The sequence below is a fragment of the Tribolium madens genome, unplaced genomic scaffold, assembly GCF_015345945.1.
Source record: "Tribolium madens isolate multiple individuals breed KSU strain unplaced genomic scaffold, Tmad_KSU_1.1 Scaffold_2;HRSCAF=44;Tcas5.2_LGX, whole genome shotgun sequence".
Lineage (NCBI taxonomy): Eukaryota > Metazoa > Arthropoda > Insecta > Coleoptera > Tenebrionidae > Tribolium > Tribolium madens.
Genome location: NW_025400995.1, coordinates 7,739,552 through 7,761,955, shown reverse-complemented (window position 1 = coordinate 7,761,955; position 22,404 = coordinate 7,739,552). Strand labels below are relative to the sequence as shown.

The 22,404-nt window shown below is 31.4% G+C and overlaps 1 protein-coding gene across 4 annotated transcripts in view; it reads right to left on the bottom strand.

Annotated features, from left to right (window-relative positions):
* LOC123006662 (lachesin-like) overlaps positions 1 to 22,404 on the bottom strand; it is a 117,963-nt gene that overhangs the window by 52,914 nt on the left and 42,645 nt on the right. For 3 of the 4 annotated variants that reach the window (XM_044401312.1, XM_044401313.1, XM_044401314.1), the window contains exon 2: positions 10,826 to 10,932. In XM_044401312.1, the coding sequence (XP_044257247.1) occupies positions 10,826 to 10,932 (107 nt within the window). Of the gene's footprint in view, positions 1 to 10,825; positions 10,933 to 14,511; positions 14,559 to 22,404 lie in introns of those variants that run through there. The other variant, XM_044401315.1, reaches the window with a different exon arrangement.

Genomic DNA, 22,404 nt, shown 5'->3' with positions numbered 1-22,404 from the left:
TATAGTTGTTTCACCGTGTCCCCTGTTTTGAGTTTGAAATAAATTATTCACAAACGTACGATTTACTTTGAAGTTAAGTAAAAACTAGTTTTACGTGAACTATGTTTACTCAAAACTAGAATAAACTGATAATATTTGGTAATTCTTGTTTTTACTAAAAGTATCAGATAGTTCTAGTTTTCACTAGGTAAAACTAGAATAATCTAAAAAGTACAGTTAACACTAGTTTTTCCTTGGAAGATCGCCAGAACTCGCGCCCCAGAGAAAAAATGTCATGTTGGGTAAAATACCGGGAACAAAAAAAAAATGTTAAAAAAATCCTATCTATAAAAATCACGAAGTTATGAAAGTTTAAGTTTTGCACTTTGACTCTATTTCAGTTGAAGAAATAATTTTCCAAGTTTTTTTCGCTACAAACTGTTAGAAGAGGAAACAAGAAAGCTGTCTCCTAAATTGTAACTCTGTTTAATGTTATTTGTGGTTTTTATTGGCAAAATTTTTATACCTTTACTAAATAATTTAAAAAAACACATTCAAGATTATCAGCTTCAATAAATAGACATAAATATGTCAAAAAATATGGATCAAAATTTTTTGACAGATAGAATTTTTTAAACATTGTTTAATGTCCATGGTATCTTATCTTACTTGACACACCCCCTGTATAAAAGGTCACTTAGCGTCATGGAAACATATACGATAATCCGTGTTTTACATGTGCGAGTAGAAAAAACTTATTAACATTTTTCGATATTCTACGATAAAAAGGTCTCATGCTCTCTTATTTGCTCTTATGGCCTCATATTATGCTTATTAGAAGAAAAAAATTGCTGACTTTTCCGAGATTCGAACTTCTACCTACCGAAAGTAGTGACCTTAAATCGCTACACCACCACGCTCCCGACATATATTTCTGCTCCAGTCTAATTTAATCATATAAAATTTTTAAGTTTTGTGTTTCTACGACGTTTTATGTACTTGCAGACCCCTTGAAGTGCATTTGGATCAATTTTTAGATTTTTGAGAAAATTTTGATCGATTTTCGATACTCGGAACGCAAAGAACTCCGGGATTATTAGTGGTATCCCCTTATGTTTTGCTACTGTTGGAAAGCACATTTAATTTGCTATCATATATTCTATCAGTAACACACAATGCTTCACCATACGATACCCCACTGTTAGTTTTATATTGATAAGTAAATATTTTAGCTCAGTTCCCAGATCTGAATCCAAGTTTATATACCCAAAATAAATAAAAAACGCAGAAATCTCTTTAAATGATTATTACACCTCATGCAACAGGTAAAAAATACATGATTTTAACTAAATGCACAACTCGCCAGATGCAACAATTTTTGGTATATATTATTCTAAGAAGATACACGAGTTTACAAAAACCATGTTTTATAATATTTCATTAAAAAAAATACATTAAAAAATTGTTGCATTTAGTGGTTAAAAAATAAAAATTAATGTATTTATTTCTGTTTCACGTAATATATTGTACATTTTGAACATCCCCAGTAAATTATTCATTAGTTCTAATGGCACTTCTTGATGTTTTCTAGTGCAATATTTTTTTTTGTTTTTGCTTCCAATATTAGAAGTAATAAATAATTTAGTTCATGTTGAAGTATTTGATTTCATGTTCATTTATTTAAATTAACCACAAGGATAAATAAGATACAGCGTGAAAAGTTATTCGTCAGCTGTAATGAGCTGATGATGATGACACCGATAATTATTCCCTATTTTTCCATCGAATAAATGACGAAGAGCATACATAATGGGATGCAAATGGAACTTGTGTTTTTCTCCATTCAGAAGCATACTGAAAATTAAATGAAACGTCTTTTATTCGTAAAATATACGGACAGCTATTACTAAGGAAAAGAAAGAAAAGAAAACTCTTCAATCGAAAGATATCAGTAAAACATTTCTACTAAAAACGGTGTCCAATTTCTTTACGAGTAAAGACGACGGTTGATGTATTAAAAAAAGTAATGTCAGAGCAGACCGGCACGCCTAAGAAAATTGAGTGGTGAAAAAGTTTCTTGAAAATGGCATTGACTTTTACAACTGCATGGGATTGAACTGATTCAAATCTAATGTCCATGAACAAATCAATCACGCACCGTATTGCTAGATTAATTTACTTGGATTTCATCAACTAACCGCAAACACCTGGTATAGAAGCTTTCAAACCGACAAGAGTGACTTTATGTTTAATCTAAAAAATTTTAAAAATGTATCATCTGCAATGGACTAACGAATTAATATTCATTTAAATATCTAGTTCCAGAATCTAATGTAAAGATAATAAATAGATAACGCACATTTGGAAGGGGCCAAAGAGGATAATTTGGAGATTTAAAAGTAAGGTGGAAAATGCCCTGTAGACGGCGTGAAATCCTAGCTGGTTGTAAAGTGAGAAAGGGAGTAGCAAGAAGCCATTCGCAGTTTGTAAGATAGGCGCCTCGTTCAGCTTACAGCGGGCTTTGCACCAAGAGCGGCACAATCGAGATCGACAGGGTCGGTTTAAGAAGCGAGAAATTCAGGAAGATATATAAAATGCACAATGGCACTACCTTAACATTGATTATATTCGAAATCCGCGTGTCAGTTTTCGTTTACATACAAAATCCCACCGGAATTCACTAACAAAAAAATATTATACCCTTCTTCAAACCGCAACAATATTGAAATAACTTATATAAACGAAAACTTCTAGTTCCACAAAAGTTTCTAATAAAACCGGCCAAATACGTTTTCACGCATAAAAAAACAGAAGCCCATCCTGCACGCATAACTTGGGTTAGAGCTTTGCTCACTATTGAACGTGTCTCGACTGGTATTCACGTTTTCACCTAAACTGCCACTTTAGATGACCACTTGATACTATTACAGTTCAGACAGGCCATGTCGGGATTAAGTCAGAACAAATAGTAAAAAAGAACCTCACTCATAATCAATTCGACCACTCTTCATAACATTCTTCAAATTCCAAAGCTGATGAGATGCAGTGCCCCACCTCAACAAGACAAGTAGATACATAAACAAATATTACAATTTTCCCTAATTACTAAACTTCTCATTTTTATATTCAAATGCTTCATTTCATCAACTTTCAAAGACAAGATTCACATCTAAAAGAACAAAAAATAAATAAATACACTTAATCACAGAGAGGTTCACCTCGAATAAAGTTCCACTCTAGTTTTACGTACATATTTAAAATATAAATTCAATGCAGAGTGAGTAATTTTATTAGTTATTTAGTGTTTCCTAAATATTTATGTTATCACTTTGAAACTTGCTACATAGCCTCCAGGAGTTGCTCCAATTCTTCTACCACTGACACGAACAGTACAATTTTTAAAGTACTACCCTAAGTTTAAATTTGATACTAGAACGGTAAAATTCTTCATTTATTGTTTGTTTTGTCAAAAAACCTTTTTTCATCTACGAAGATTTCAGTTCTAGACATCCAGAAACATTTAATAATAATCATTTATTCTCAATATTGTTAAACTCGATGGGTCTTCCACTACCTCTTTTTTTGTACAGGAATTGACACAATACAAGGTATTGCGTCTACAGGGTGCTGCATTTTGGATGTCCCAATAGTAGGGAATCTCCGAAACTAAGAGGTTTAGCCAAAAACGAGTAATACATTCTGGGGCTCATTATTGAGAAAATAATATTGGTTAAAACTGTATCTCGCTATCGTCTTTTGTTTTATAGGATAAGAAAAGTAAAAAACATTTTTTTTGATGGTCTAATGGAGGTAGGATTACGTTCCACTTAGACGGAATTCAGGTATTTGAAGAGCCATATCGTCATTTTTGTGTCATATATGTAAAATATATATTTTATTAAAGAATTAAAGCGGATTTTTTTACAACACTCTATTTGTCACTAGAAGTTACAATGGTAATGTTAGCTTGTTTAAAAAACAAAGAAATGTTATTAGTCTCCAATAAGTTGATTTACGAATTATTTTGCATTTTTTTCATTATTTAGTAATTAGAAAACTCTTTCATTAGTGACACTGGTTGACAAGTTCATCTTATTACGGCTAAACAAACAACTGAAAAGAATTGTTAACTACATTATTGAATTCTACGTAAAAGTGCCTGCATAATGTCTTTATTTCAAATCTGTGTCTTCTATAATGACAAAAATATGATTTTTTTAGATTTCGCTAAAATGTCAATTTTTGTCTGTAAGTCGAAAACAGAAGACGATAGCGGAATGCGGTTTTAACCAATATTATTCTCTCAAAAAATGAGCCCCAGAATGTATTACTCGTTATTAGCTAAAACCTCTTAGTTTCGGAGATTCCCTATTCAGACATCCAAAATGCAGCAGCACCCTGTACTGTGAATCATTGTAACTTATTGCTTGCATATTGGAGTATTGTGCTGTAATGTAAAGTAATGCCTTATACTGCTATTATTTACTATTTGTCCCGTATTGTCAAGTATTTTTTATATTGCTTACGGAAAAAAAGCAATAAATTGTACACATCCTAAAGATTTAAATGTTGAATGAATAACTTACTGATTAGAAGAAAAGAGTTGCAAAAATAAACTTTGTACTTTCTGTGGGTATATAAAATTATGAAAGACCCAATTTGTTATAAAAACTTATCAAGAAAAAACAAACTTGCTTTGTTCTGCTTCCGAAACAAAGTCAGCGTTTTTATTTCGAGGTTTGTTAATTGAGAATTATAGTTACCTCTATAATATCATTTTATTATTTATTAAATTGATTTAACAATCCAAACTTTAATCTGCCCTCTTCCGGATATTGCAAAGCTTTTTTCCCACACAAGTACGGATATTTTTTTTGATTAGGTACGTAGGTAATTGTTAGAAGAGGAGGGAGGAGTTTGAGACAACAAGACGTAAGAAATCCACAACATTTTTATGGGAATAGGTTTCAAAAGAGGCTGTGTATAAACTGACTTTTTGTGGACACAAAATTTCCAAACAACTGTTTTCAGTTTTTTAAATTTCCTTACCAAAACGATAACATTGAAAATCAGGAATATCGTCAAACTCTAGTTTGGTCCTTTACTTCAAAGTCGTATTTGATAGTTTTTCCAAAAACAACCCTAAATCGGTGTCTTAGTCCCCCAAAGATACCCTTGATTCAACGCGACAGTATCAGGCCCTTTTTAATATTGAAAATCAGAAATATCGTCATTTCCTAGTTTAAACCATTATATCAAAAATTTTTCCGAGTTCAGTTTCAATATCTTAGTCTCCCCAAAGACACTCTTGCATTAACGCGAACGCGATCAAGCCCCTTTTAATAATAAAATCAAAACAAAATAAAACAAAATAACAATATTTGGACCTAAAACTTCATTTCATTTTTTATACACGGCGTTCCAGCGAGTTGGTAAAATCCATTATTGATTTTTGAATGATAAAATTTTACAAAATTTATATAAGAAATTGATAGATCGATGCTTTTCGTCAAACACTAAACAAAATCTATCAATAAAGGTTTAGCTTAAAAGCATTGTAATAAAAAACTATATTTAAAAATACCAAGCAAACATACATGCTATTTTACAAGTTTGTATTGTACTTTATTTTTGGCACACGCTGTATAGTTGAAAATAATTTCAGGCGACGCACTAGATTAGTATCTAGCAATGTCTTATCCTATAGTACCGGGTGGGGCATCGGTTACGCGCACTTGATAAATCGCGACATCAAATTAATTAAAACTAGCGATATTTCATATACCTAACTAATTATTGATAGGGTATAATTTGAGAATTTTTCTAATATTTTTGGATAATAAATGAGTCCGTAATAGTTTTGTATGTTTTACGTCAGAGCATCAAACTTTCATATCACAATTTCAAATTTTGACTTGGTTAGCCAAATAATCGCTTTTTTTTATTTAAACACAAACCAGACCCGTGATTTATGACAAAATGGTATAATTTGCCAACAAAAGAATCATTTACTGGTAGCCGACCGCTTTAAAGGGTCTTTTTGTTGTAAACCTTGGAATCTTACCCTAATTGCAGTTCCCCATTGTCACCTAAATTTACGATGGCACAAGTAGCAGGTCATAAATAAAAATGATTTTCAAAGTTAAGATGGAAAATTGCGTTTAATTCAAAATCTAATTGGTATTTTTTTTCTGATTTTGTAAACGATTGTAGGAAGTGAATCTGCGTAGGTCAGTATAAAAACTAGAATTAATTTTTTTGGGAAAAAATTACTTTTTTTTGGCCTTGTTTGTGAATAAAAAATTACCAAAAATTAGATAATGTACCTTATTAATGCCCAGGTAAGTGTCAAAAAATTCAACAATTTTATTTAATTAGAAGTGGGGATTTTCTTTTTGGGCGTAACGGATGCCCCACCCGGTATAAAGTTTTTAAAATTTTAACATTCAAAGGTCAATAATAAACTTCCCCAACTCGCTGAGACACCTCTATATAGTCGGTCTATGAAAAGTTTGTCTTGACGCCTAAGCAGTGTTATAGGGCCGAAAACTATAAAATGCTTATTCACTAATTGTCGTTATCTCTTGGCCAAATGAAATTAGACAAATTGCTTTCTAAAAATTAATTTTTAAGGTCTTTTATCTAATTTTGTACGTATTGCCGTGTATTGTCAAAAATTGTCTAGTAATGCAAAGTAATGTCAGGTATTTTTAAGTATTGTTTGGTATTGCATAATATTGTATTGTACTGTATTGCATTGTAGAGTATTGTAATGTATTGCCTAAAAGAGTTGTATAAGTATTGTGAGCAGTGGATGACCCCTCGGTTTCAAGTGCGGCGGGAATTCGGGCAGGACTAAATTCTAACATCCATTAAAATTAAACAAATTTAAAAAATTATGGAATTATTTACACTGATTTTTTTATTTATATCTGATAATTTTGCGACAATATCACAAATGTCACAAATGATGTTAAACTTTCCATATATCCTTTGTAGGTTTTTTTCTTAATTAAAATTTATTGAAAACCTGTAGTTTAGTTAAGTTAACTTTATTGCAATACAAATTTATAAAAATGTTACGATAATTAGACTGGCAAACATATGAATGTTCCGGACTACTAAAGCAAGCAATTTAAAGATTTTTGATCAATTCCATTTTGGTGAAATAAAGACTGCTGTACTCCCCAATCAGTGTGGTTTCATTAAATTAAATGGCATTTAGTTTACCTTGGAAGAAAGTTAATTCCTTTGTTTTGACGATTGACTCAGTGAAAAGTGAACATAGTATACAAATACTCGGATGACGACCATCAACTGGGGGACGTACAGCATCTTCTATTATTCGCTCCAAAGCATCGCAACCTCATTTTCTCGACCGTTGATTCCGTGTCCCGTCTCCGTATTTCCCGTCTCCCTTTTATCATAGTTGTTGGCGGAGTAGCCACTTGTATTTAGATGCCGCACAAGGCCCATTACCACGATGGCCCAGAGGTTTAGCTAACTGTTATATTGCCAACTGTATTATTAACTCTTTTACACCAATTGCTTTAAACGTATCAGATATCACACCTCATGTACCCAAAGATTTCCAAATTCCCTTCCACCACCGCAACAACAACCTAATAGATCCCATCCCATATAGTATATTAATCCTAATCGCACCAAAACAGATTGTTACTTACTCACATTCATTTATTATGAAAAAAATTTGTGACCATTTCATAATATCGACAAATTATACCTACCATATACAGGCTGTTCCGGCCAAACCCCACATTTAAAATACCTATTGAAAATTCTAACAATATTTATCTATATTTTTTTGTATAGCCACAATCGGTTAGGAGCTGCTCAATAAAAATATTTTCAAGACACTTCCGGTTGCATCGTGAGTGAGTGTCAACTTTGCTATTTTAAATTGAAAGCTATGTTTTTTATTACGTTTTTGGATTTTCTGAGTGATTCTGAGAATTGAGATTTTTCGACTTTTTTGAAAATTTTTGGATTTGAATCTTCCTCTTCAAAAATTAATAACTCTGTCATTTTTAACTATGTATTATAAAATTGTATTTGAGTTTTTAAAAAAGAAAGGTTTAGTCATTCTATTGGTGGATTTATAATTGAAAAAAATATCTACAAACTACCAAAATTTAAGGTGACGTTTGGGAAACTTCAAATACCATTAACTCAACTTTTCTAAATAAAACGGTCCAATGTTGTGTTCATTAAATGAAGGAGAATTTAATTTTCTTTCAATTTGTATTAATATTCCCTATACAATTTTCAAGTTATAGTAACTTCTTTTGATATTGCGAGAAATTTATTAGATATAAATTGAAAAAAAAAAATAATTTGTATTTACGAAAAATTGTAAACAAAACTATTCAGTGGCAAATATTTCCATGACAAATTATGAGAAAACTACTATGGATAGTAATCAACTTTTAAACGTTTTTTAGATGGTGCGATTTCAGTATCACTTAGTATATTTTACTGAAAAACATTTAACTCATCTTGTAAAAAGCAGAAACACATTTTCGTCGTATTTCAAAAGTAATTTAAGCGTACCAGTGTCGTCACTTTTCCAGTTGGTCATAAAAATGGAAATGCACAGAAAATCCTAATTAGTACACATTTACAAAAGGTAAGACCGACCCATGCAAAGATAAAATCTCGCTCTCATTAACCCATACTTGTACAGTTATGCGGTTTTATAACGTCGTGACTGTCATAACATAAACGTTTATTAATTGAATGAGGCTGTTTAGCTTTACAGTTATGATTTTAGAGAATTCAGTATAATCTAGTTTAAGCGGCACTATCATCCGCATTGCAATTTGTAAATATGTATGATGTAGCTCCTGAGTCCAAGACTCCAAGACTGACTCAGTGAAAAAGAAAAAAGAGTTTTCTATTAGCGCGATAACATTGAAAACTGGCTATGATTTGGATAAGACATAAATAAAGATAATTCAATTAAAAAATGCATAATAATTTTACGTTAGAGTTCGTTTACGGAAACGTTTTACGCTAGCGCCTACTAGTCTGTTCCCTTTTCGTAAGTTGTCCTGAAGTTCTATTTTTCTTGTCTGTCGCAACGCACAAACACATAAAATTTGACCCCTATAGTATCAAAATAAACATACGGTTTATCATAAAGACAGAACCAATTTGGTTTTTAATATGTTTAAAAAGAAAATTGATTTTGAAATTTATCGGAAAAATGCCACATATTTACTCAAGAAGCTGAAATTAAACGCTCTCAAATTATCTCTAATAGGCAAATGCATTTGCTTACAATCACCTTTGCGAATCTCTGAATTCTCACGTAGCTGTACCTAAAGACCTTAAATTCGTGCCAAATTGACTTACATTGTAATCTTCTCTATATATTAGAGAGGTCGGAACGTCTAGAAAGATGTGTTCTTAACTAAAAAGAACTTTCTAAACTTTACATTTTTATGTCGCTTTTTCGAATTCCATGAAGAGTCACTGATTAACTCTGATTAGCTTCAGGTAATAAAAGTGATTTTCTTTTATAAGTTAAATCTTGTGTAAAGTATCGTCAATAAAATAAATTAAAATTACGAAGTTAACACTAGACAGATCGCCAATATTTTGTAAACATGTACTTATACCGTAAACTTTTTCGAATAAAAAAAAAACATTTAAATCTCTGAAGTTGACTGAAATAACACGTTTACATTTGATCACACGGTATAAATAACGTAAATAAAAACAGTACAACAGTACAATGATATTGCCATCGTAACCAAAACTAAGACAAAATATTCACAAATTGACTGAACTTATTTTGTTTCTAATTATTTCGAAAGATTAATTTCTCCAGGAGAATACCAAAAATTTATTGAAAATATCTAACAAAATGTGTTTTGAAAACCTAGGAGATAAATCCATGCATTTTGTGCGCTTTTGAGAAGTTTACCCGAACAAAACGAGGGATATTTACCCCAGAAGAATATCACGTGTAACGGATCGATTGGCTTGTAAAATTATGGAGCCTAAAAAGAGCACATTTAGCTTATAAACTACCGATTTTTGAGACTTTTTAATCTAAACACTATATTTAATTTTTAGCCAGTGGTCAGCATCTCGAAAAAATTTTATTTAAAACGTCCGGAATTAGTTGACATGTTAGTAAACTCATATCACATATGATTATTTATTTGAAAGAAGATCTTTAGCCAACTGGTATTTCCAAATCACGACTTAATTTTAATTATAATAGATATTTAAAAAGTTTGGATAGTATAAAGTTTTATGTGTTTTGGTGTTGTCGGTGCGAATAAATCAAAAGTGATGATGGGGTAGGTGCCAGCTACGGTCTCGCCATTAAATGGCATTAAAAAATTGAGCAAATAAGTTTACCTTGTATTGAAAATGAGTAGTATTATTCAAAAGAGCAAAATTGTAATAAAGCAGATGATAATAATTCAAAACCACATCTTGACAACTCTTGAACTATAAAAAAGCATTAAACAAACGTGGATGCTTTTTACACAAGTTTAGTGAGTTAGGGCGTCAATAAAGTTGTAAAGTAGACCTCTGGGACGCCTGTCGGTGAAATAAATCCTCACCATAAAGTCATGACTATTTCAGCAAAATGTGACTGAATATTTTTACCGGATTTTCACACTGTCTTGATAAAATATAATCATTTGATTTTAAAACTGTTAATGTTTTGTTAATGTATACAATCTAAACACACTGTAGGTAAAACATGTTCTGCAAATTTCTCTATAAATGTAACAAACGTTGACTTTCAAATAATGTATTATTCAAAACACAATTAAAAGACAAATTGATGTAAATGTTTACCTACCTTGTAAGTTCCAAGATTCTTGACAGAGCATGCGAACTTTACGTTGCGGCCTGCTGCTACTGTTATATTTTCTATAGTGTCTGTAAATTCAGGTTCCTCAACGACCACTAAAAGGACAAACTTATATTAGCAAAATTTAACTAATACCACAAATGATTTAAATAAGTGTTTTATTATTAACAAAAGGATGCATTTATATCATAAAACCTTAAACAAAACTAAAAATAGAAATTCAGACTTTGAATAAAACACAGAATAACTAATATTGAAATCGTAAGTCAAGTAGAGAGGCAGATATAAACCTTTGTGGTTTCTACCCTATTAAAACTGTCCATCTGTAATGCAGTCTGTTTCATAAGATTTTCATTGTAATTTTAGTGAACTGAACTTTTGCTGTTTGGTGATATTCACGCTTAAAGAATTTTTTGTAATTAGCAAAACTCGCTATCAATTAAGAGAATTTCAAATAGCTTAATGTAGAATGTGGTTTTTTAAAATTTTAAAAGTACAAACGACGACTTGTATCTATTTTTTGTGATGTGGCTTCATTGTGTTAAAATTTGTAGTGAATAAGAAATTGTAAGAAAAGCCGCTTGTATTAAAAAACGCATTCCAGACAAATTAATGTTGAAAAAACTATTAAATTATTAAACCTTTGAAAGATTGAACTTGTGTACTTAGACGTAGATTCGCCAATAATTGTTCGAACTGTGGAATCAAAGTTTGCGGAGTCGTGAAATGTAGAGAATGTCAGATTGTTGAACGAATTGACATCATTATAGGTCAAGTTTCGGGCTCTTTTAACGAATAGAAAGTGCATAACAGTGAGAATATCCTGTCTCTATTGAGATTACACTCTAGAAACCAAACGGTATATCGATCCAGTTGCAAACTCACAACATGCTTTCTATTGAAAACCTTCGAATTAATGAATCTCTTTTCTAGCACTAAACTAAAGTAAAGTACCAGTATTATTTAATTAGTTTTAAGGAAAGCATTCTTAATATACGAAAAATATAATTAAGATTGATATTAAGATTGTGCTGTTAAGTGGATTCTTTACAAAAATTAATTGTGCAGGTAATTAAAAAGAATAACTTTGTCTTTTAGACATAAGTGAAAGAGCTAAAAAGATAGAACAAACGTTTATTAGCAACAATCTATTTCAAGTCACGTTCACGATTTTACTTGACTTCATTTTATACGTAAGAAATCTCGTGAGATCTTTGGGGTTGTGTAACTTTTGTGTGTACTTAATACCGCTAAGATCGAAGATTGGGATAAAGTAAGACACGGAAAACCTGTCTCCTCCATCTTAGCAAACTACTAATTACTAACAAGAAACACTTTGAAATTTTTTACTTACACCTCCTACAAGTTATAACATTAATTTTTAATGCACATTTAAAGTTAAGCTTGTTAAAAAAAATCAAATCAGTGCTTCAAACGTCTTGAAAAAATTTCCAACAAAATTGTATGTTTCGAATACTGCATCTCAGTTCACCCTCCAAGTCAATAATGATCCCAGGAGTTAAAAAACTAAATAAAATTGACTGTTTTAAAACTTCAATATTCCGGGTACAAAATAATTAAACTCAAATATTGCTCCTACTATATACTAAACTGTAATAAAGAAATTTGAACTCTAAATAAAAATTAAGTATAAACTAATCATTCATTATTCCACATTATGTTTTTAACAAGTTTGTTGCTGCTTTTTGATTTAAAATCAATTGAAAAACAAACACACCAATAGCGTCAACAAAATTCAATCAAACGTTTGCAAGTTTTTGCAACTACATAATCGAAATATACTATGACCTTTGTTTTACATAGCATGCACATAGTGTGTCCCCATCTCTTGGGCATATTGTAAGTATCTATGGTTTCGTTCTAAATATTATATAAATATTCTTACAAATACTTGCTGAATACCAAAACAATCCTATCTATACAACTACATGGCTGTAAGTTGTCAGAGTGCGGTTTGCTGTGGAATCAACTGAGACATCTTCACGCCTCTAAAAGCAAATTGCATCTACACTTTCTGGTAGACATATCTTAGTTTGAATCATTACTAAGTTTGAATTAGTAAAAACCGGTATTTATATAGTGCCAGTTTTAAGTTATAGTACTTACTATTGTGGTTTAATTCAGTTTTGAATAGTATTAAAAAAAACCGTAGATATTTTTGTTGTATTTGATGACGTTATGTAAGAGAAGTCAGATATTTATGAGTTTTTATTTAATTATTTAGTTTAAGTTTGTACTGATGTGACTTTTAGACAAACAGTTGGATTATAAGTTGAGGAAAAATCGTAGAGTCGTAAACAAAGACTTCAACGGCATATAATCTTGAAAGAATTTCCTGCGGTTAGACAGTGTGTTTCCTGGGGGCAAAGCTTAATCTTAATTATCACACTTAGTGTTTTACAGCAGCAGAATTAATCTTTCTTGTTTATGTTGAAAAGGATAATAAAATATCATTTATAAATACTGCTTTTTAATTAAGAGTATATTGTGTTTTGGCACGTTGCTACTTTTTTGCATCTAATTAAAATAAAAATTAACAAGCAAACATTTGAAGAAAAATGTTGATTCTTGTAAATACAATTTATTGGAGAGTGAAATGTAATAACAATGAGAAATGAGGTAATTATCTATTGATTTAAATTTAATATAGCTTTCAAAAGGAAATCACATTAGGGGTAGAGGATAATTGAATATGAAGAAACATTTTGAATTAAGTTGGCAAACTTTAAAGCAATGTCTACTTGTTACAGTTCTAGAATACTATACATTTCAAGAACCCGCTCAACAAGTTTGCAGCCATCTTGTCAGTCTTACCACAATAGTGAAATAAAAACAATTGCCAACCAACAGTTAGTATGTGTGTGCGTACACTGCGTAAGTGTGTGTCTCAAGCCTCACAGTTATAAATCTACGCCAAATCTTTGAAAAATCGTGTTTTACCTTTAAATATAATTATGCAACATTCGGATGGAAATACTGTCTAGCTTTCAAGAGCGCATTTATTAAATAAGTAACAGCTCGGTGTAAACAATGTTTGGAAGAATTAATTAAAATTGAACCTACAATTTTAATTTTAATTAAAAAATTCTTGCTAATGGTAATCTTTCTGCGTAATATGTACATTATTCAACGTTGTTTTAATAAAGAAGTAATGTTAAATAGCCATTAAAGAATTAAATCTTCTGTTTGAAAACGGTGTACCGACACTATTGATCCGGAAACATTTGTATTTTTTTGTAATTCATCATGTCTATCAGAAAGTATCTTGAATGCATAATCCTGAGGTAAAAAATGTTAAGACTTGCTTTTTTTTAATAAAAATAAGTAGAGAATTGTTAACCTTATGTAATTATCACTTTTTGTAATAACTTAATCATTTTATTTGTTTTTGTTCTACAGGGTGCTGACTAGAAGTGATCGAATTGTAAAATTTTCAAACATTCATACCTTTGTTTTTATTTCTTTCTTTTCAATATACGTTTTGTACACTTAAGCTTTGTATTTCTGGAGTAATTTAATGGTGCTCCAAGAGTTCAAAAATAAATAGTTAAAAGAAAATAATTTTATGAAATTTGTAAATTAGGCAAAATGACGATTGTCGGTGTTCGAGATCGTACTTTCTGCAATGTAATTGCGTTAGCATAAGATTTAACCTGACTTTCGACGATCACTTCCTGATTATGACAACACGGTGGCACAAGAGCAGATGGCGCTTCTCAGCCTAAACACGCAAGAGACGCACCGCCGTTTCTCCCCTAGCCCCCGAGCATTTTGCCGCCGCTGAAAACCACAACACACCACCACAAGCTGGCCCTCTCAACGCGCCCTTTATTATTACCACCGATACGTGGTCGGCATACAACATACTACCAGAATATATTTACTAACTAATTGTAACTAGTTACATTATTATTACGCTAAATCAACGCATTTTTTTAATTTTCTTTAGAATCCATCACTTTTATTCATTCATTGTCACGAAATAATTAACCACTACATGCTACACCCCCAATACTGTACTCAATACAAGAGTGCGCAGATTAGGAACGCAGTTGCAATACTAATGCAAAGTAAAATAGCACACGTTACCACCAGATCGATATTATCCATATAATGTCATACAAGTGGCTAAATTGGATGTCCAGATTCACACTTGCCATTGGCCTTTATTGGCATAGGAATTGTTTGCAGTCAACGGCTGGAGAAGAGAAGAGAGAGCACCGAACATGTATACAATTATTGTAAAAAACACAACACGTATAGCAGTAATTGATAAATTGTGTAAAAAATACAAGCATATTTGCAAAGTATTTATATACAAAGTGCACCAGATACCAGAAACCTGAAAAAAATTCTATCTATAAAAATTCCGAAGTTCTGAGAGTTTAAATTTTGCACTTTGACTCTATTTATTTCTGTTGGAAAAATAATTTTCCGAGTTTTTTTTGCTACAGGCTATTACAAGGGGAAACAAAGAAACTGTATCCTAAATTATAACTCTGTTTAATGTTATTTGTAGTGTTGGGCACAATCAAATGATTTTGACTATCGAATAATCATTTATCGAATGATTTGAACTATCGAATGAATCATTCATTAAAATTAATTCATTTATTTTATTCAATCGTTTGAGCAAATAAATGGTGGTAGAATGATTCATTCGATAGTTCAAATCATTGGATAACTCAATCAAAATCATTTATCTACACCTGCGACATCAGAGCCTGCAGAAAGAATTTTTTCAAAAACAAGACAGTTAATGACTGAAAGGCGAAAAATTTAGACCATATTGTTTTTTTTTAATAGCAATTTCTTAAAACCCACATTAACTAACTGTACGTGAGAACGAAACAAATGATTTTATTCGATAATTCGGTATTGTGCTCTTATTCATGTCTTCTTAATGAATGATTTTTAATGAATTATTTTTAAGAATGATTTTTAATGAATGAATGTATTTTCTACTATCGAATATCTCGAATGACAGACAACTATCGAATTATTCGTTAAGATTCATTCGATTATGCCCATCACTAGTTATTTGTGGCTTTTATTGACAAAATTTTTGTACCTTTACTAAATAGTTATAAAAAAACATATACAAGATCAACATAGACATAAAAAAATGTGAAATGTCAAAAAATAAATGTCAAATTTTTTTGACATATAGAATTTTTTAAACATTTTTTCCATGTTCCTGCTATCTTATCTTACTTGAAATTTTTCCCTGAGGCTCGAGTTCTGACACACCCTGTATGTATTATAGCCAAATATGAAATTTGGTTATTATCAAAAACAGCCGATCAATATGCATATGCAAATATTTATCAACGTATGTTTATACGTATAAATTACGAAGTAAAATTGAAAACCAATATACTAATACCCACATTGCTAATTTCATTCTGGTGACAAAATTGTCTATGAGGAGTCAAGAAAGTTTTCCTGAAAATTTTACCGAAATCGGCCATTTCAGTCAAAAATTTTCGTGTCAGAAAATATAGACATGATTATTGTCCTTACGTATATACGGCATTTTGACGGTTTACGGAAGTACTGACATAATTATGTATACTAAGTTTTCAGGTGATGTGACGTATGTAAAACTTGCAAAAAGTTAGGCATAAATAATGTTATTATTGTTATTATTATTAGTATTTAGTTTAATGGGTTACATTCAAAAAGTAATACTTTAGTTATAAGAAAGATTTTTTACACTTAAGTATTAAATAAATAGATTTTTGGTCTATTTCCGCAAAACTAATAAAATTTGTAGTTATTTTCAAAAGTTCTTTACAATTTCGACTTCATATAAATTTTCGACCCTCTGTGTCTTGTGTTATTATTAGTTTCATTATTTCCTGAGAATTTCCATAAATAATTAGTTTGGCACGTATCCGTTTATCGTTCATCTATCATGTAAATAATACTTCTTATGACAAGCCCCAAACATGTCCACTAATGACATTGCCTTTGATTTACAATAAAAACCACCAGATTACACAGTGATTTGATTCGTGATCTCCGATAAAAAGTCGCACAAATTACGCTAAATTTAATGGAAAGAAAATTGATAAAATAAAAGAAGTCAGCTAAATATTTAAGTTTCCTTACTGGAATTGTTTGTCTAAATGCAGTTATTTTATAAGAGACATCAAACTTCGATTTCGTTTATTATGTACACAATTTTTATGGCAAATACCTGAACAACTCAATGGTTTTATTGAAATATACTTGCAATAGATTAATCATTTATTATTTAGATAACGTAAGAAAATGTAAACGTCTTCAATGAGTACCACCTTTAAGTGTAATAAGTCTAGCATAAGTAAACGACTAAGAAAATGATTTTCTTGATGACACGCGACATCTTATTGGTTTTTAGGATATATGAAGACCAAGGAAGCATCTAATTAGAGTATTATCGGAAAGTTCATCGAATGGGGCAAAATTTAAATCAAATTCTGCAGAGCTGCGGGCCTAATAATCAGAGTTCGTTAGTTATATTGCTCTTACTGATGCCGGTTTATAAAGTAATTTCATTAATATCTTCCTTGTACACAAGTTTCACAACTTTATTTCGTAACAACGTGCTTTAAGTCGGACAAAAGGTTTATTATAAGCAATAAATAACTAAGGGCGCATTAGTATACCATCTCAATTTAGAAGGAAGATTTATGAATGAAAATTGACTACATCTACTCCACCTCCACCTGACTGCTGATGCAACGAATAAAGCTTTAAAAAAATTAGGCGTTCCTTAAACTGCAGCGGTATAATCTATCTAGAAGTCGGAAATTAAAATCGATTGGATGGCAGCAAAAGGATGTCCCATTGCCTTCCTACGTCTGAACTGCATATACACGGTTCGTATGGATTCGGACCCGTTTCCAATCTCGCATATGTAACGGCGAAACTTTGATGTAATAGACGTCACCAGTTGTTTACTTAGTTCGTATAATAATAAATCAAACCCATTTTGATATCGCTAAATGAACTTGCACTAATCCAACCAATAAAAGTTATTTGTTCACAAATAACAAAACTATTAAACATTTACACCAAAAATGCATGAATGTGCCACTCCAATGCCATTCAATATTGTTCTAGCTTTATAACATTATACATTCACAGCAAAAGCCAATGTGTACTATATATAGTTTGGACCAAAGTTTATAAGCACAGAACTGAGGTGAGGAGGTGACAGTTGCACAATTATTTATTAACGATTTTTTAACAAATCAATCTCCACTATAACGTCAAAATTTTAATGAGTAAACGTTTCTCAGTTTACTTTGGGGTTCATTACTATCAAACTCAGCGTAAATGCTATATGCATACCAAAATCATTTGCGGGAGAACTACCCCACAAATTAATAATGCAGTGGATTTAAAATTTATAATCTGTAAACTGGCTTTTACTAAACCAACCCAGCATCTGTCAATAATCACATACACAATAAAAAATAGTTCTACTGACTTTTGTTCCTAAGCCAACTTCTTTTAAGACATCCAAAAAATTGTTTTCCAAGCAACTTTAAATGTCACCAACTTCAATAACCCAGAAAGTGCGAGGACTGTTAGGAGGTGTCGTTGACATCATACAAATTTCATAAATGTTTTCTTAATTTTCATTTAGAAATTTTTACAAAATGTTACAATATTCACAATGTGTCATATATTTAGAAAAAAGAAATATTAAGATCTAGCACAACAATTTTAAGCAATATACACTTGCAAAGGTTGTCTCGAATAGGAAAGTCCCTAAGTCGCGCTTGCGCAGTGGACAAAATAAGGGTGGAAACAAAAGCTACCCTTTTTTGTAGATAATTCTGCTGTTCGCATTGATACACTCCCGGGAAAAGTATAGTTCTTAGTGCAATAATATGGAGTTTCATCACATACCTCTCTGGTACAAGAAGGTATGTCTCAAAGACGTGTCTCTATACTTTTGAGCATACCAAGGACTACATGTATCGAGCATTCTGTCAACAGGACAAACGTAATAATAATAATAAATCCTTAAGTCGGATTAAAAAAAATGGTTTTCGAAAAATTTCCTAATGATTCGTATTTGCTGATTAATTTTCTTTACAAAATATTTCTTGTTTTATATTACCCACTATTAAAAAAAAACAGACTTTTCTTAACCTGTGCCTAACTGTAATTATAAACACCAACCCACCCATTTTTATTTTTCATGTAAAATCGAGTAAAAAAGCGACACTTTAGGTGGCATTTTCAGACATAGGTTCATAGAAACTTTCTTCCTCATAGTGATCTCAGGAATGATCCGTCAAAGTCTTTTAACGTCTTTTTAAATAATTAGTTTATTTGGTTGTTGAATTGCCATTATCGCCATTATGTATTTTTATTGTGAATGATGAATTTGTGAACCCACTTTTGATGTTTCAAAAACCACTTGTGGTCCACGGATCATCGATTGGGAACCACTGCTGTAGAGTATAAAAATGATCCACTTTTGCATAAAAGCAAATACGGTAACTAGAATTTCATTACGTTTGCTGTTCGAAATGCGAATTAGATGTAAAATTTGTCATATTTGTAGGGTTTCATGTTAAAACCAAACAAGTCTAAAGCTTTTCGTTCGCTAATAGTCGTTAATTAGTGCATTAGTGTAAGAGGATTGAAAACCTTTTTGATTTATTTGTACAAAGCGGCAACAGGTCGTCTGTTTATAAGAAAGATCTTAGTGTGGCCGTGAGGATTTTGTTAACAGTAGGTTTGTTCGAATGCTCAAGACAGGACGCAACTTCTACTCAACTCAGCAGACTGAAAGACATTCATTATTTCAATACAATGAAATGCACCATTTAGCAATTTTACACCTAAATTACAGCAGTTAATACGAGGATTCTCAACTCATATATTATTTCTGCAAGATTTAATGCTCACTAAATGTGGTGAAAAATAAGGAGCATTTATTCGGCATGGATGTTCGGTTTATCACATAATTAGATCACCATTCTTATTCCTAACGAAATAAAAACTCAATCCGCAAACGACGGAAAGTGGGACCATGTTAAGCCGAGGCTAGTCTATATATAAATCTTGCATTTTTCGCTCACCCTCCACTTTGATAAGAACAGAGATACGAAAATGTGTAACGGTGAAAACCAGTATTACTGTTGTGGCGAAAAGGAGAAAAGGAGGTACAAAATTTAAGGCTCGGGTTGTTGCCACAGTCTAGGAGATAAGTGTGGAATGTAGAGGTCGACGGTTAATCGTTAATTGTAAGATAATTATTAGCACTATTATTCTCGAAATGTATCAAAATTAATGACTGTATTTTAATTCTATTTAGAACTTTGGTCCTTGCGTCTCTAGTGTTGAGTGAATGAGTTGGAAACATTCGAAAGGCATAGGGCAGGCAGCTATGAAAAGGTAGATCAACAAACGCAACCCTGGCAAATAAAGCATGTAAACCACTTTATAATCAAGTCTGTTTCTCCATTTATACACTATTTAGGCGAGAATTTATCATAACCTGCGTATAAAATGAAGGAAACACAATAGACAAAACCCTTTGTGTGCGTCACATTTAAAATTTAGTGCACTCAGTCTCAACTGAATTTACAGCTAAACAGGTTAGTCGTTGCTTAAAATTCAAACTTGAATCATTCTTTCGTCGTATTTTTCAAATCATTCTTTTCAAGAAAAGTAGATTTCTTAGGAACATTTTAAATTTCATTACACTCAAAAATAGAATTACCCTCACTTAAATGAAATCTTGCAGCCATACCGCCACCCTAACCCTCATCAAGTTCAAACTTAATATTCTATCACAGTGCACTCACATTCTGCGGCGATATCTAAAACCACCAACAAACACCAAAGACAAGGGCAACACTACCATCAACGACTATGAATAATATGTCCACCAGTTCAATTTAAAATTTTCTTCAAAATAAATAGATAATTTTATTTAAAAAAATTACGCACTTGCGTTGTTTAATGTTTGTTCTTATACACTATGGTAAAAATCTATTTAGAAATGATTAATGAAACAGTAAAACACTTTTTGTGCAAGTCAGAATCTAACACCCTGTAAAATTATTTCAAAAGCAACTTCTATAGACAGCAAAATATTAAGTAGTAAAGCTTGACAGTAAGTTTGTAGTTTTATTAAAAATGGAAATATAAAAGAAATACGTAATAACGCTGTCCAACATATTTAGGATAGGTACTGAAATTAAAGATATGTTTCTTAAACTACATTTCTGCGTTACAGATGTTTGTACACTTTATGATCAAATTGTATACTTTTGGGTAGTAGTTAGAAAAAGGCAGGACAACACTTTTATGAACAATTATAAAGTTAAAACCACGAGCAAGATACCCGAGAAAAATAGTTTTTGGACCGCGTTATCGAGCGAATTGCTATAAAGCCTCGAATTGTCGTGAATGTAATAGCTGAGGTTGCGACACACCCGTAACGGATATCCTAAGAGGGAAAAGGAGACCTCCAATAACACTGAGCATTTCCTTGTTCAGGTCGATAATACGCTGTTATTACTCATGCAGCATGCTACGTTTTCAATAATTCATTTAATTACGTCCGAAAATATTAATTTCATTAAAAAACTCTTTATTCCATCACTTTTTTCTGTTAAACGCCGGTTTTCGAATTTGCGATAATTGGTAAATTTATTATGTAGAATAAATTATCCATGCAAACACTATAACAGCATTCCAACCACAATGTCATGATTTAACACAAGACTCACGCGAATACAAGTGTAGAACGAATTGTCCTAATTTATTTTGAAGTTCTTGTTACTAAATTAACAAAGAAAATACAAACAAGCTTTACGCACAACTTTCGCTCTAACACAATATGATCCTATTCAAAATTAATTCGGTTTTTGTTTCAACATACATATTTTATGTTACCCTGTGCAGGCAAACCTAACATAAGTAAATGTAAAATTCTCATGCTTGCGTGTCTCTCAAAAAATTTGATTGTAAAAAGTAAAAATTAATTTTCAAATTTCAAAATTCAACAACAATCATATACTAAATTTTAGCAAGCAGAATAGATATTTTAAAATTGTGGGGATGTGCATACCGTATGTGCAATTTTATTTTTATTTATACGACAAAAACTGCCGGACAATAAATTTGGTCCACCACAAATGTTCAAATGACATGTGCTTGTGAAGCAGGCTACCTATGAAATAACCTCACCTTTTAAGTCTTGTCATACATGGTTGTCATTTTGACATAGATTATCATAGATTGTTAATGCTGCGGAAATTTGTCTACGTAACATCCCCTCTAGAGAAAAGAAAATTATTCAAACTTTATTAAAGTATGTAACTGAAAGCATATAACAGTTTGATGCCTGACAGTGGTGACGATCTCCACCTTAATTATATTGACAACAATGCATGGTTTACATCTATAACTTTTTTGATGTGATGGACCAAATTTATTGTCCGGCACTGTACTAAGTGTATACCGTACAATAACAGAATTCAAATAAAAATGGCATTTTTTTGTACAATTCTAAGCATTACATAGTA